Raw genomic sequence first — 12,154 nt, forward strand, 5'->3', positions numbered from 1 at the left:
GTTATTGTTGTTTGCCCTGCCTCCTGGCGTCCAATCAGCTTCTTACCTTTCGTTCTTTATGTGACACGCAGGGTCTTCAGGTGTCCACGAAGCAGAAGATTTCTCCATGGGATGTGTTTGAAGGGCTGAAGCACTCTGCTCCGCTCTCCTGGGGCTGGTTTGGAACCGTGCGGGTCGACCGTAAAGTCACAAAGTTTGAGGAGCAACAGCGGCTTCTATTATACCACACCCACCTAAAGCCCAAACCACGCAGTTACTATCTGGAGCCCCTCCCCTTGCCCCCGGAGGAGGAGGAGCCTCCCACACCTGTGGCACCTGAACCGGACAAGAAGGTGGATACGGGGAAGCCAGAAAAGACTGTTTCCAGTGTGGCTCCCGACACCAACAAGAAGAAGAAAAAGAAGAAACCAGCATCGTCGAATAAGCAAGAGGTAACTTTTTTTGGGGCTAGATAATGTATATATGAATGAGTTTATGGACTTGAGCAAATATTTGCTTTCCTTCTGATTTTAGGACTACAAGCCTCATAATCCAGCAGTAATGCAGTACCCGCCGGGCATGGGCAATGATTTTATGAACATGGGCCAGGTTACTTACAGGATGGGATACCCGGGTTCAATGAACATGTATCCCCAGAACCAACCTCTGCCGCCAGGTGGGCACACATCCCTTCAGTTTATTTATTTCAGGATTGTAAGATAAAAGCAAGGCTTTTTTTTACCTGTCCTTATTATTGCTTTGTCTAAGGAGGCCCCGGTTTGGAGCCCCCCATCCGTCCCAGGGGTCCCATGAGCCATATGAGCAAAATCATGCCGACACGTCCCAGTTACCCAAATATGATGACCAATATGCCTGGTACAATGAGCGGCATGATGGCGATGGAGAAGCCATACCAGGTACCAGGCTATAAACCCCCACCTAGCATGCCACAGGGCCAGATTCTGCGTCACCATCTACAGGTCAGACTGGTGAGTCTGGTTTTACTGATCAAGACCCCAGACCAAAAACACATACCTTGTTTCTTTATTATTCTCGGTTTTGTGTGCCTATTTGGGCATCAGGAGCAATGCTTTAAGGGGACAGTTCACCCAAAACATTTTATTATATCATTATTTACTCACTTGTTGTTCCAACTCTGTATAAATGAGATATTTAGAAAAATGTTTGTAGCCAAATCGTTCTGGGGCACCATTGACTACCATAGTAGGAAAATCAGATACCATTGTCAATGGTGCCACAGAATGGTTTGCTTTCCTACATTTAAACAGAACAAAGCATTGTTTCCTACAATGGCGGCCAAGAACTGTTTTGTGATATCTTCCAAATATCTATTTTTGTGTGAACTGTCCCATTAATGTCACAGTCTTGTGTTGTTTGGCACAGTATGTCCATAGAACCCTTGTCCTTGTTGTTGAGTTACGTTCCTGTTTAATTCAGAAGGGAGGCATTCAGGGTTGTTTCATATTTTCAGAATCAAAATCATTTACAGCAGATGAGACCGGTGGCACCTAATCAGCAGTACGGCTCCATGCAGCCGACACAGGCAAGTATTTGTTCATATTTAACCACTGACTTCATCATTTCATCTTGTTTGCCACATCGATTGATGTAAAAAGGAACTAGATTAACAGAAATCATGCTGTGGTGACTTTTCTCCAGGGCTACACGTCTTACGGGCCACACATGGGAATGCAGCCGCACCCCTCGCAGACGGCCGCAATGGGTCCCAACTCGTACGGTAACCTGGGCTTCCAGGGAGCTCATCCTGGTACCAACACAGGCATGGTGGACCCTCTCAGGCAGATGCAGCAGAGACCCAGCGGCTACGTCCATCAGCAGGCTCCTGCAGCATACGCACACACAATGCAAAACACACAAAGGTGAGTCTCACACGCAACTTGTAATGTAATTCACAGATCGCGTAATTGAAAAAAATCACACAGCTGCAACTTAACTTGGACCATTCGTCTACCAGGTTTTCCCATCAGTCAATGCAGCAGGCAACTATGATGCAAATGGCTCAAGGTCACATGCACCCCAACATGAGACCCAATCAAATGATGGAACAACAACAACAACAACAGCAGCAGCAGCAGCAACAACAACAACAGCAGCAGCAGCAGCAAGTCCAGCAGATGATAAGACAGCATCCCACTCTCAGAGTACGTACACTCCATACACGCACCCGTCTTATTTTTCAAAACGAATGTAATTTGTCTTCTATGTTGTCTGTGACTCACAATCTCTGAATGATCTAAGCGTACATTTGTTTTGATTTACAGCAGCAGCAGGTTCAGCAGCAGCAGCAGCAGGTTCAGCAGCAAGTGCAACAGCAGGTCCAACAGCAGCAACAGCAGGTCCAACAGCAGCAGCAGCAGCAGGTCCAGCAGCAGCAGGTCCAGCAACAGCAGCAGCAGCAGCAGGTTCAACAGCAAGTTCAACAGCAACAGGTGCCAACAGCCCAGACACCCACTCAGGCCCTGGGCATGCAGCCTCTGCCCCCACAGCAGCCCATGGTAAGACCACCACCCATTATCACATGTGGAGTGTGTCTCTCAAATGTTAACGCATCACAAACATCAGGCAGTAGGAATGTTAAGTAGTTTTATGAAAATTAAGTTCTAAAATCTGATCAAATGAGCCACAACCCTCAAAATGCACATATGCAATGTAACTTGTTAGAATTAGTCGTATCAACAATTTGGTTTAGTTGATTACCTGCACTAAGCCATGAAAGCCTATTTGTTAGAGTCTTTACATGGTTTACTTGCCCTGTTTCTTAATTTTTTTAAATGCTGTCGTGTGCAGAGTGATGTTAACATTTAATCTAGCTAGATGGTGAGAGAAAATGTCACTATCAAAGAGTCTAAAGAGGAAAGTTGACAGGGCAAAGGGCATACAAAGAGGAATGGAAAGACAACTATGCATTCATCCTACCTAGTTTTGAGAATGCAAAGCCGGTGTGTCTGATCTGCAAGGAAGTTGTCGCTGTTTGCAATGAATATAATATTAGACGGCGCCACGAGACGAAGCATGGCACCTTAAAATAAAGGTGAATTTGCTTTGTTATTGTTTACGTGTTTGTGCTGCGGCCCTGCATTATAAGCAAACATTTCAATGCTTCACTGTTAGTTTTTCATACCCCATATTTCATGACGGCATTTTAGAAGTGTGTCTAGCGATCGACTCCTTTGAATATCTTTCAGAACTTTTCAAAATAAAACATTGCTGCGAAAACATACTTTTATTTTGAAGGCAAATTTACTAAAGACCTGATTGTGACTGATCTATTTCCTAACCAGCTGCGGTCAAAATAATAACAATAAAACTGCCGGTCAGATATTATAGCTGACGGGCCATGTTTGGAGACCGCTGTCCTAGGTTAAAGTTGCATCTAATTATAAGCACTAAAATTGGCAAATCAGTAAAACAATCGCACAAAACGTACTGAAACTTAGCTTTCAATCAAGGATATTTTATTCTTAAATATTGAAATAAAACTGTACAAAACTGACTTTGCAGACAGGGTCACATATGGCAGACATCATAACAGCTGCAAAATGCACTTCCATCTATCGTTAAATATCCAGACATGTTTGTGAGAAAACGATTAGCAATTGATATGTAAAATGTCTTGAGACTAGCTGTTGTGTTTTTGTCACAAATGCGACCTTTGCTACATAAGTTATAGTGTCACAGAATTTTCATTGCGTAATATGATTTTATCTTTCATATTGAGGCCTTGATGCTGCTTCTGAAAATTTGAGACTTTATGTTGGATTTCAAAGACAGGATCACAAATAGCATTGTTTCACTATTAATTGATGGTTTGAGTGTTATTAACTCTGATGTTCTGGTTTAATCTCAGTTTCCACGGCAAGGCATGCAGCAGACGCAGCAACAGCAGCAGACGGCAGCTCTGGTCAGACAGCTCCAGCAGCAGCTCTCAAGTATGTTTGTGTTTAGTAGTTTAAGTTTTGTGGTGCAGCTTGTGATGGTATTTAATATATAGATTCTGTTTTCCCCTCCAGACACTCAACACGGACAGAACCCCAACCCATATTACTGAGTGTGTGAAAGCGTTTCATTGGTGGTGAAGGAATTGTAGATGATGATATAAGGACATTTTGAGATGTGACGAACCGCACTGGGTTTGTATCTGAAGTAGAATGTTTTTCAGATACCCATAGAGGGTTTTGTTGATCGAAGCAATGGAAGAGTTTATGTAAAAAAGTACAGGAAATTATAAGAATATTGCAACTTTTTATTTTATTTCGATTTGTACAATTTTTCAGTTTCGTGTATTTCTCATTAAAAAAAATCATGTCAATTTTCACGCCTCGTTTTATATTGTATGTACTTGCACAAACATTCTACAGTTTCTTTGGCTTAAAGTGTTTATGACTGTTCAAAGGTAAGTTGGCATCCTGTATAGTATCGAAAATGTTCTCATTTATTCACCCTCTTTGGGTTTGTTTCTTTTAAGAGTGTTGGTAACCAAACAACAGTTGCTCCATTTGTGTCCATACAATAAAAGTCAAAGTATTGCGACATTTCTCAAAATATCATCTTTTGTGCTCCACTGAAAAAGTCATACAGCTTTAAACAACATGAGGGCGGATAAATGACAATGCTTCTTTTTTTGGATGAACTATCCAACACCTCAGAAGCGGTCATTAAGGTTTCGACTTCTGTCGTGTTGCCTTTTTAGAAATCTCTTTGCTCCTCTCAAGACGACTATACAGTACTCCCAAATCCGGCCCCAACGCTCGCCCTTCCAAAGTACAGTCTCCACCTTCGTATTTCACCAGGAAGCAAAGAGAATCCCAGTTTCTCTCTTCCGTCTTTACCCCCAACCTAGACAAAATTTTATCTGCAAGGTCAGGCACCACAGGTTGCAGGAGCGTACCGTATACCTTGAGACATTCTAGTGACACATGAAGGATAGTATCCAGCCATTGCTTGTCTTTACTTTCATTCTGGTCAAGCTTCCACGGTGCATGTCTTTGGATAAATCCATTAGTCTGACGGACGCATGCCGTGATGGCCTCCAATGCTTTATACACTTGTAGATGCTCAAAGTGTTTCTCTACGAAACCAGGAAGTGCATACACAGACTCCAGCATTCTGTAGTCATCCGAGACCGCTTTTCCTTTAAGTCCCTCAGGCGATTCCTTTGGGAAACAGATGTTGCTGAATTGTGGATACACCTGCTTGGGGTTAAGTGAGAGAGCAGTGCAACGGTTCAGAAGCCCACCGAGGGCATCCGCTAGTTCACTGTTACACATCTTAATGACTTTGTCATCATAATAGTCACAGTCTGAGTCAGGAACCCCTTGCCTCAGGAGAAAGTAGCGCAGGCCATCCACTGTGAACTTCTTCATGGCTTCTCGTGGGTCCACCACGTTGCCGAGGCTCTTGGACATCTTCTTTCCTTCTACTGTCCAGTGAGAGTGCACGTATATCTTCTGAGGCAGCGGTAACCCTGCAGCTAAAAGAAACGCAGGCCAATATATAGCGTGAAATTTAAGAATGTCTTTCCCGACGACGTGATGCGCAGCTGTCCACCGCCGCGCGTGATTCTGCGGGTAGCCAACAACTGTTAGGTAGTTCACCAGAGCGTCCAACCACACATAGATGGTTTGCTCAGGATCTCCAGGGACTGAGATACCCCACTGAAGACGGCTTTTCTGACGGGATACAGACAGGTCGGGTAGCTCGTCCTCCAGCCACTGAAGAACCAAGTGGTGAAACTTCACAGGCTGGATGACATTTGGATTCAGTCGGAACCACTGAAGCAGTTCACTGCGGAATGCTGAGAGACGGAACATGTAGTTCTCCTCCTTCATCCATTCCACCTGCCAATGAAACGGAAAGATTATCTTTTGAACATAGAAATACTACTGTGACTAAAGTGCTTACACATACTGGGGAATTAAACAGTTCCAGAAACATAAAATGGTTTTGTTTATAGCCAGACCTTACCCTGGGGGGTAGTGGTACATTTTTTAAGCACTGATACTTACAAAATAATTGATTTTTCTACCTTTATTGCAACCAATTGACCAATGAGAAGCAAGTATTTCAGAAAGCCGTGTAATAAGGCAACTCTGCACAAATTGTCGAGGGCTCATATAGGTGTGATAAAGTTCTGGTATCATCATATATGTAACTTTGACCCCTTGAACAATTAAACAAAGTGGTTCAGTCTACCGCCAGCCAAAGTACATGCTGTGCAAAATAAGTGTTAATCAAATGGTTCGGTTAACGTGTATTGCCAATCTTTCTATAGGGACATTTCATGTCAACTCAACATTTTGATCATTTATTTTCTAGAGAAAGATCTATTTAAATGAGGAATAAACAATTAAGATTTTCACCACTGGGGCTTACATTCTGTTCCAAAGTTAGCATACCTGTAACTAAAGTAGTATTAAGGACGTCTTAATATTTGTACATTCTAGTTCTTAATAAACTTGAATTATCATCATCGTTTTACATAGAATACATGGCATGACTGCATCGTTTCTAGAAGATAAAGGGCTACATTGATAAAACTAAAAATAACTAGGTTTGTAATTGGACCAAAGTTCTATTAAAGGGCCGCCCAAAAATGTAATTCTGTCATCTACTCATCCCCGAGTTGTTCAGAGCACCCAAAAGTTATTTGGAAATTGCTTGTAACCAAACCGTTCTCGGTCACCATTTACTACCATAGTAGGAAAAATTACAATGGTAGTGAAAAGTGCCCCAGACAGTTTGCTTTCGTATATTCTTCAAAATGTCGTCTTTGTGTTCAGGAGAACAAAAACATGTATACAGCTATGTTAATAACTTGCGGGTGGTTAAATGAAGACAGATTATTTGGGTGAACTTTTCATTTAAGCAAATAAAAAGAAGTTATTTGTCATATGATGTGATTGATACTGTAAGAAAGCTATTGTCAGATTATAATCAGATTCAAAACAGAAAGACGGCTGAATTGATGACGACAATTTCAAGGCTTTTAGCCGCCACAATGCTTTATGTGAACACAATGTATCAAAAATGTATAATCTGCAATAATATTATAAAATGTAGTTAATGTACCGTGGGATGACTTAATGTGGCTCCATGTGCAAATTGTACAATTGTACCCATTAATAGTCTAAAACCAAATATGGGTCACTTTGGATTTCAACACATAATATTGAAATCCAATTTACATAAAAACAATAATGTCAATATCTGGTTATTGACAGTCAACTCTACTTTAAATAGCTCATCTTAAATAAGGCAAATACTATTATTTACTATTGGTTCAGTTACATAAATGTACATCTACAATGCTGTGAAAGACATAGTTTATCCATTAAACGTTTTCTTTAAAGTAATACGGTCTAGCAGGGGTAAATAATAAGACAGAATGAAGCTGACGGGAATCTTTACCACTACGTCCTTGACACATCTCAATATCTGGAAAAAGGTGTTTAAAACAAATGTTTTTAAATTTGAGAATATATTTTTGCAGTAGATACTACATGATCTACTATGTCAGGCTATTTTACGAGGAGGAAGAAAATGGAGAACATGGCCTCAATTCCTTTTTTTAAATCTTCATACAATTTTCTAACATATGAACAAAACTATAGTGAGATGGTAGGTTAAAGCTTTGTTTGGGGCGTTTGTCTAAAAGTGGACATACAGCCAATACTGAATACTGAACCGAATTTGACAGGATTTCCAGAAGTGTGTGTTGCATTCTTCAACGGCCCACCTGGAAACAACATGAAGCCGTCTGATCGAAGTAGTAAGCTGTCGTGTTTAAATGGGTAGCTATAGAGGGTATGCGTAGACATCACTTTCTCACATGAACATGGCCCGGGACACACTCCCTTGAGTGGTGAAACACTTCAATGAGAGAAACAAAGAAACCGGGACTACAAAAGGCAATCATTTGCTGAAATTAAAGGCAGTTGGACTCGACGGTGAAATAATTTAAGGTAGATGAAATGCACATGATCGGAACACAGCTCGTTCACATTAAAATCAAAACCATTGTCTTTACTATATGACTATACACTCCTATTTCATACTTATAAATAAAAGCAGTGTTATTTGTTTTACTGCATCACATACATCATATTTTACTGCTGTACGGTATTTCAGGATTAATAAATGAAAATATTTTATCTTTGAAAAGGTCTAAAATTTGTTTTATATAATACGCAAATTAAACGATATTACCTTGGATGCTTTGTTCGATGATTGAAATAAAACTCAGAAACAATCTACATGTCTGTGTTTTATTCTTGACTACAACAACATGGTTATTTTTTTCTGTTGCTTGTCTTGTCTATAACATATCACTGAACATGGTGCCATCTCATGGATTCTTCCAAATAACAGGCACAAATAATGGATTTCACATTTCCTTATGACAACCATTACACACTGTAATCGAGACATGAAGCAATTAGAGACGTGATAAAGTTGTACGTATATCAGAAGAAATGTAAACGTGATTCTGCTTTTAATGCCAAAAAAGCGCAGCTGTCCCATTGGGTCCCTCACTAATATGGCTGCGCTGTTGACTAATCACAGCAGAGGAGCAAAGTGGCTAATGCGGCATCTAGTTATGTTATGTCTATGGCGGCACACATTCCAACTTCATACGACAAATCTCCCGTTTCACTGTCCATACCACAACACTGAACCCTGGCGGTTCTCAAAAAAGTTTGGATTCAGTGACCTAGTACTGCGTTTGCGTGTGGACGAACATCAAAACCGTGTTCGTGTGGACAGGGGCTGTTCACATGGAAGAGTGACGACACGTGCATAACCTCTACAGAAATTCATCACAATTGACTAAACGCTTAATTCTTAAAATGATGTGAAGATCACAGCACAAACTCATAAACGTTGTTGCTGTTCACTTTTGACACATTCGTGCGGGGACGTTTCCACGCCTCTAAACATGACTCCGCACAAAACGAAATGTGATTGGTTGCTTTACCTGTCAGTCTGACCTCTTGGGCAGGCCTTGGCCAATAAAAACATTAGTAAAGGGCCACAAGTATGTCAAATCTACTAAACGATACAATGCTTCAAAATGGTTTTAGTATTTGAAGTGTCTGGCATGGGGGTCCCGGTCTGGGTTGAAGGCATCAAAGTTTGGTGTGGAACGAGATTAAAATGTTTTTTATGACATGGCTGCAGTGTTAAATGGACTATTATGATGTCACAGTGTGCTCAATTTTGTGAGATTGAGTAATTCATGACAGAATTTTCTTTGTGAACTATCCCTTTTATAAGCACTTTTTGTATGCAAATTTACACAAAACTTAATATGAACTCGCAATGTACACACCACAATCTCACAGGATCAAATCATTTTTTTATGAAGTTGAGGAGTTTGGAAAAGTAGCAATTCAAAATAGTTAGCATTGACAGGAAGCATTGTCGACAATGTCAAACTGGGTGATAACTGAACATATACGAGATGAAAATATTTCATATAATAAATAGAAAAGAACATTTTGACATTTATTAAAAGCGCTTTTTTTTATAAACGTTGTTACATATTTTGACCTTAAATATCATATCCGTAAAACTTTGTAGGTAAACGAAGTATTAAGGTGCAGTTTTGTAGCAACACACAAATACATTTAAATACGATAAAATATAAAATGGCCTACCAACTCGGCATGGCTCAAGGATTCTAAAGTGACCAATATTTTTATAGGTTTTCATGTGATTATTTTGCTGTTCACAGTTGCTCAGTTTGATCGGATTCCAATTGGATATGCACAGAAACAGGGGCGGTTCTAGACCTGTTTTAGTGGGGCTTTAAACCACCTGTCTGTCATTTCAGCCCACCTAAAACTATCAACAAAACATTTTTTTATTATATAATAAGCAGATGTACATTTTCAGCACTTTTGATAGTTATGCAAACTCTTATGAGTTTTCAATTATGTTTAGGTTCTCAAAAAACGTGATTCATTTCATAGATAATAACTAGCGGAGCAGTTACGATGTAGTCTTTTAACACAATCTCACTGAATCCATTTTATGAGGAGGTCAATACATTTATACATTTTATTAATTTGTTTAAATACAATTTGCTTGCACCAGTAATGGTTAGGGCTCCATTTTTGTATCTTTTTACTATCGTATGTGTTTTGTATGACTCACAATGTACAGATTCATACGAATTTGCCATCTTGTAAAATAGATCAAACCTCTATCCATGTTTCCCTGAAACTGATACAAATATAGTTAAATAAACTATTGAAAGTAAGTTAATGTGCCTTAATTGAACCATTTCAGGGATTGATTGTGATTTACTGTTCTGTGTTGCTGAGTTTTGATTAGAATAAAAGATCAATTTCTAGATACAACATTATGTGTTCTTCTGACATTCCACTTTAAATACAATAAGTATCAACTGTATGCAAAATGAATCCCATTTGATTTTCCATCTTTAAAAATAGGTACATCACCAAATTTGCACATAGAGCCACCGTGAGTTTTCCTTGTCAAAAGACAAGATTCTTTAGAACTAGAAGACATTAAGTTATTTAATTTAGTTAATTGTTTGCAAACTTTGAAAGGGAAAAAATACACAAAAAGTGCATTTGCTCATTTTTATGCAACCTAAAATTACTCAAATCAAACAGATTATATTCACAAATCTGGGTCAACATTCCAGGTGAAAACCTCTAATTAGAGGATTACTCTGTAAATATTAACCTATAATATCAATGGCACTCAGTATTTTCTTCATCATTTAAATGATATTTCTCCATAAATGTGGTTGATTTGACACAGAATGACCCTATGTTAGTCTCAGGTATAAAGAAAGTGTACAACCCATCAAAATAGCAAGAATATTTGGACACATAATGTACCTTGTGGCCGCTCTCTGTAGATATTTTGATCTCTCTTCCCGTTGAGTCTGTGCTGTCGGTCACTTGAGTTGGTGTAAGAAAGCTTTCATCTGGAGTGGAATACCATCCTTCATAAGTGCCTTTGTAGATGAACCCCTTGCTATGGAGAACCGTCCAGAAGTGTTCAACGGCCCGGTGATGTCTTTGTTCTGTTGTTCGAATGTAGTCGGTGTACAAAATGCCACATCTTTGGAAAACGTCTTTAAAACTCTCTGACACCTCAGTGCAGAAACTCATAGGGTCTTTACCGGCGATGCCGGCTGCCTGTTGGATTTTAAGACCATGTTCATCCGTACCTGCAAAGCATACACAAACAACCTCAATAAAAACTACATTAATATGCAAGGTTTCTACAGTAATGGCTTTAACATGAGAAATTGTGCAAAACATACCTGTGGCAAATCTGGAATCATATCCCTTTAAGAGTTTATATCTGTGTAGACAGTCAGCAGTCACTGCTGAATACACATGGCCAATGTGGGGTGATGCATTGACATAGAAGATGGGAGTTGTGATGTAAAATGGTCTAGAGCTCTGTGAATCCGTGCACGTGCATCGCAAAGGCGGACGACAGCACGTAGACTTCTGGGACTCTGAGGGATAAACGTGTGATAGTCTTCCACGAAATAAATCATTGAATAACCTTAATATCACAGCTCTGTTTGTTGTGAGAGTGCAGCACGCAGACCTCATCATTACACAGCTGGGTCTACCGGAACCCGAGGTACAACATCCGGGTCATTGCCGTGTCACGTGCAATTAAACTTCCAAATTAAAGGTCCAACGATCAATCGTTCCAAACAACGAATCGTCATCCCAATGACAAAACACTAATATAATAGTATACTATAGTATTTACGAAATACCGTAGAATACCTAGATACTATATGTTTAGACAAATTCAAGCATACTTAAGTATGTGAAGTTAATGTAAGTTCAGTTAATAAAGAACTACAATTACAACTTTACCGAACCATTTATTTTTTATATGACAGATTTGATCTTGTTCTCTTTTATCCGTGGGTTTATACTTTTTGATGATAAAAGGGAAAAACATTACAAAGTATTGTGAGACTTTTGGTTTTTATGTAATGATTTGCACTTTTTATTGAGAATTAATTACAAAATGCAGAGGAAAGAGAGAAAACAACAGGGATGGCCAAACAATGAAGAAACGTCAATATGAATATAAATAAAATAAATAATTACATAATAAAGAAACG

General features: G+C 39.5%; 2 protein-coding genes across 5 annotated transcripts in view; one reads left to right on the forward strand and one right to left on the reverse strand.

The window, feature by feature from the left end:
- The window catches only part of med12 (mediator complex subunit 12), a 23,618-nt gene extending 19,285 nt beyond the window's left edge, over positions 1-4,333 (forward strand). For 2 of the 4 annotated variants that reach the window (XM_079479934.1, XM_079479933.1), the window contains exons 36-44: positions 72-431; positions 514-655; positions 748-968; positions 1,472-1,543; positions 1,660-1,880; positions 1,976-2,162; positions 2,283-2,516; positions 3,869-3,950; positions 4,032-4,333. In XM_079479934.1, coding sequence (XP_079336060.1) covers positions 72-431; positions 514-655; positions 748-968; positions 1,472-1,543; positions 1,660-1,880; positions 1,976-2,162; positions 2,283-2,516; positions 3,869-3,950; positions 4,032-4,069 — 1,557 coding nt within the window. In that variant the 3' untranslated portion in view covers positions 4,070-4,333. The remainder of the gene's footprint in view (positions 1-71; positions 432-513; positions 656-747; positions 969-1,471; positions 1,544-1,659; positions 1,881-1,975; positions 2,163-2,282; positions 2,517-3,868; positions 3,951-4,031) is intronic. The other 2 variants (XM_079479935.1, XM_079479936.1) reach the window with 1 other exon arrangement.
- mars2 (methionyl-tRNA synthetase 2, mitochondrial) lies at positions 4,247-11,679 on the reverse strand. The gene is made up of 3 exons (XM_079479937.1): positions 11,324-11,679; positions 10,893-11,227; positions 4,247-5,858 (listed from the first exon to the last, which is right to left on the reverse strand). Exons 1-3 carry the CDS (start codon positions 11,625-11,627, stop codon positions 4,677-4,679), a joined length of 1,821 nt encoding a protein of 606 aa, XP_079336063.1. The 5' UTR covers positions 11,628-11,679; the 3' UTR covers positions 4,247-4,676.
- Between the last annotated feature and the right edge of the window lie 475 nt (positions 11,680-12,154).

Source organism: Barbatula barbatula (genome assembly GCF_947034865.1).
Source record: "Barbatula barbatula genome assembly, chromosome: 18".
Lineage (NCBI taxonomy): Eukaryota > Metazoa > Chordata > Actinopteri > Cypriniformes > Nemacheilidae > Barbatula > Barbatula barbatula.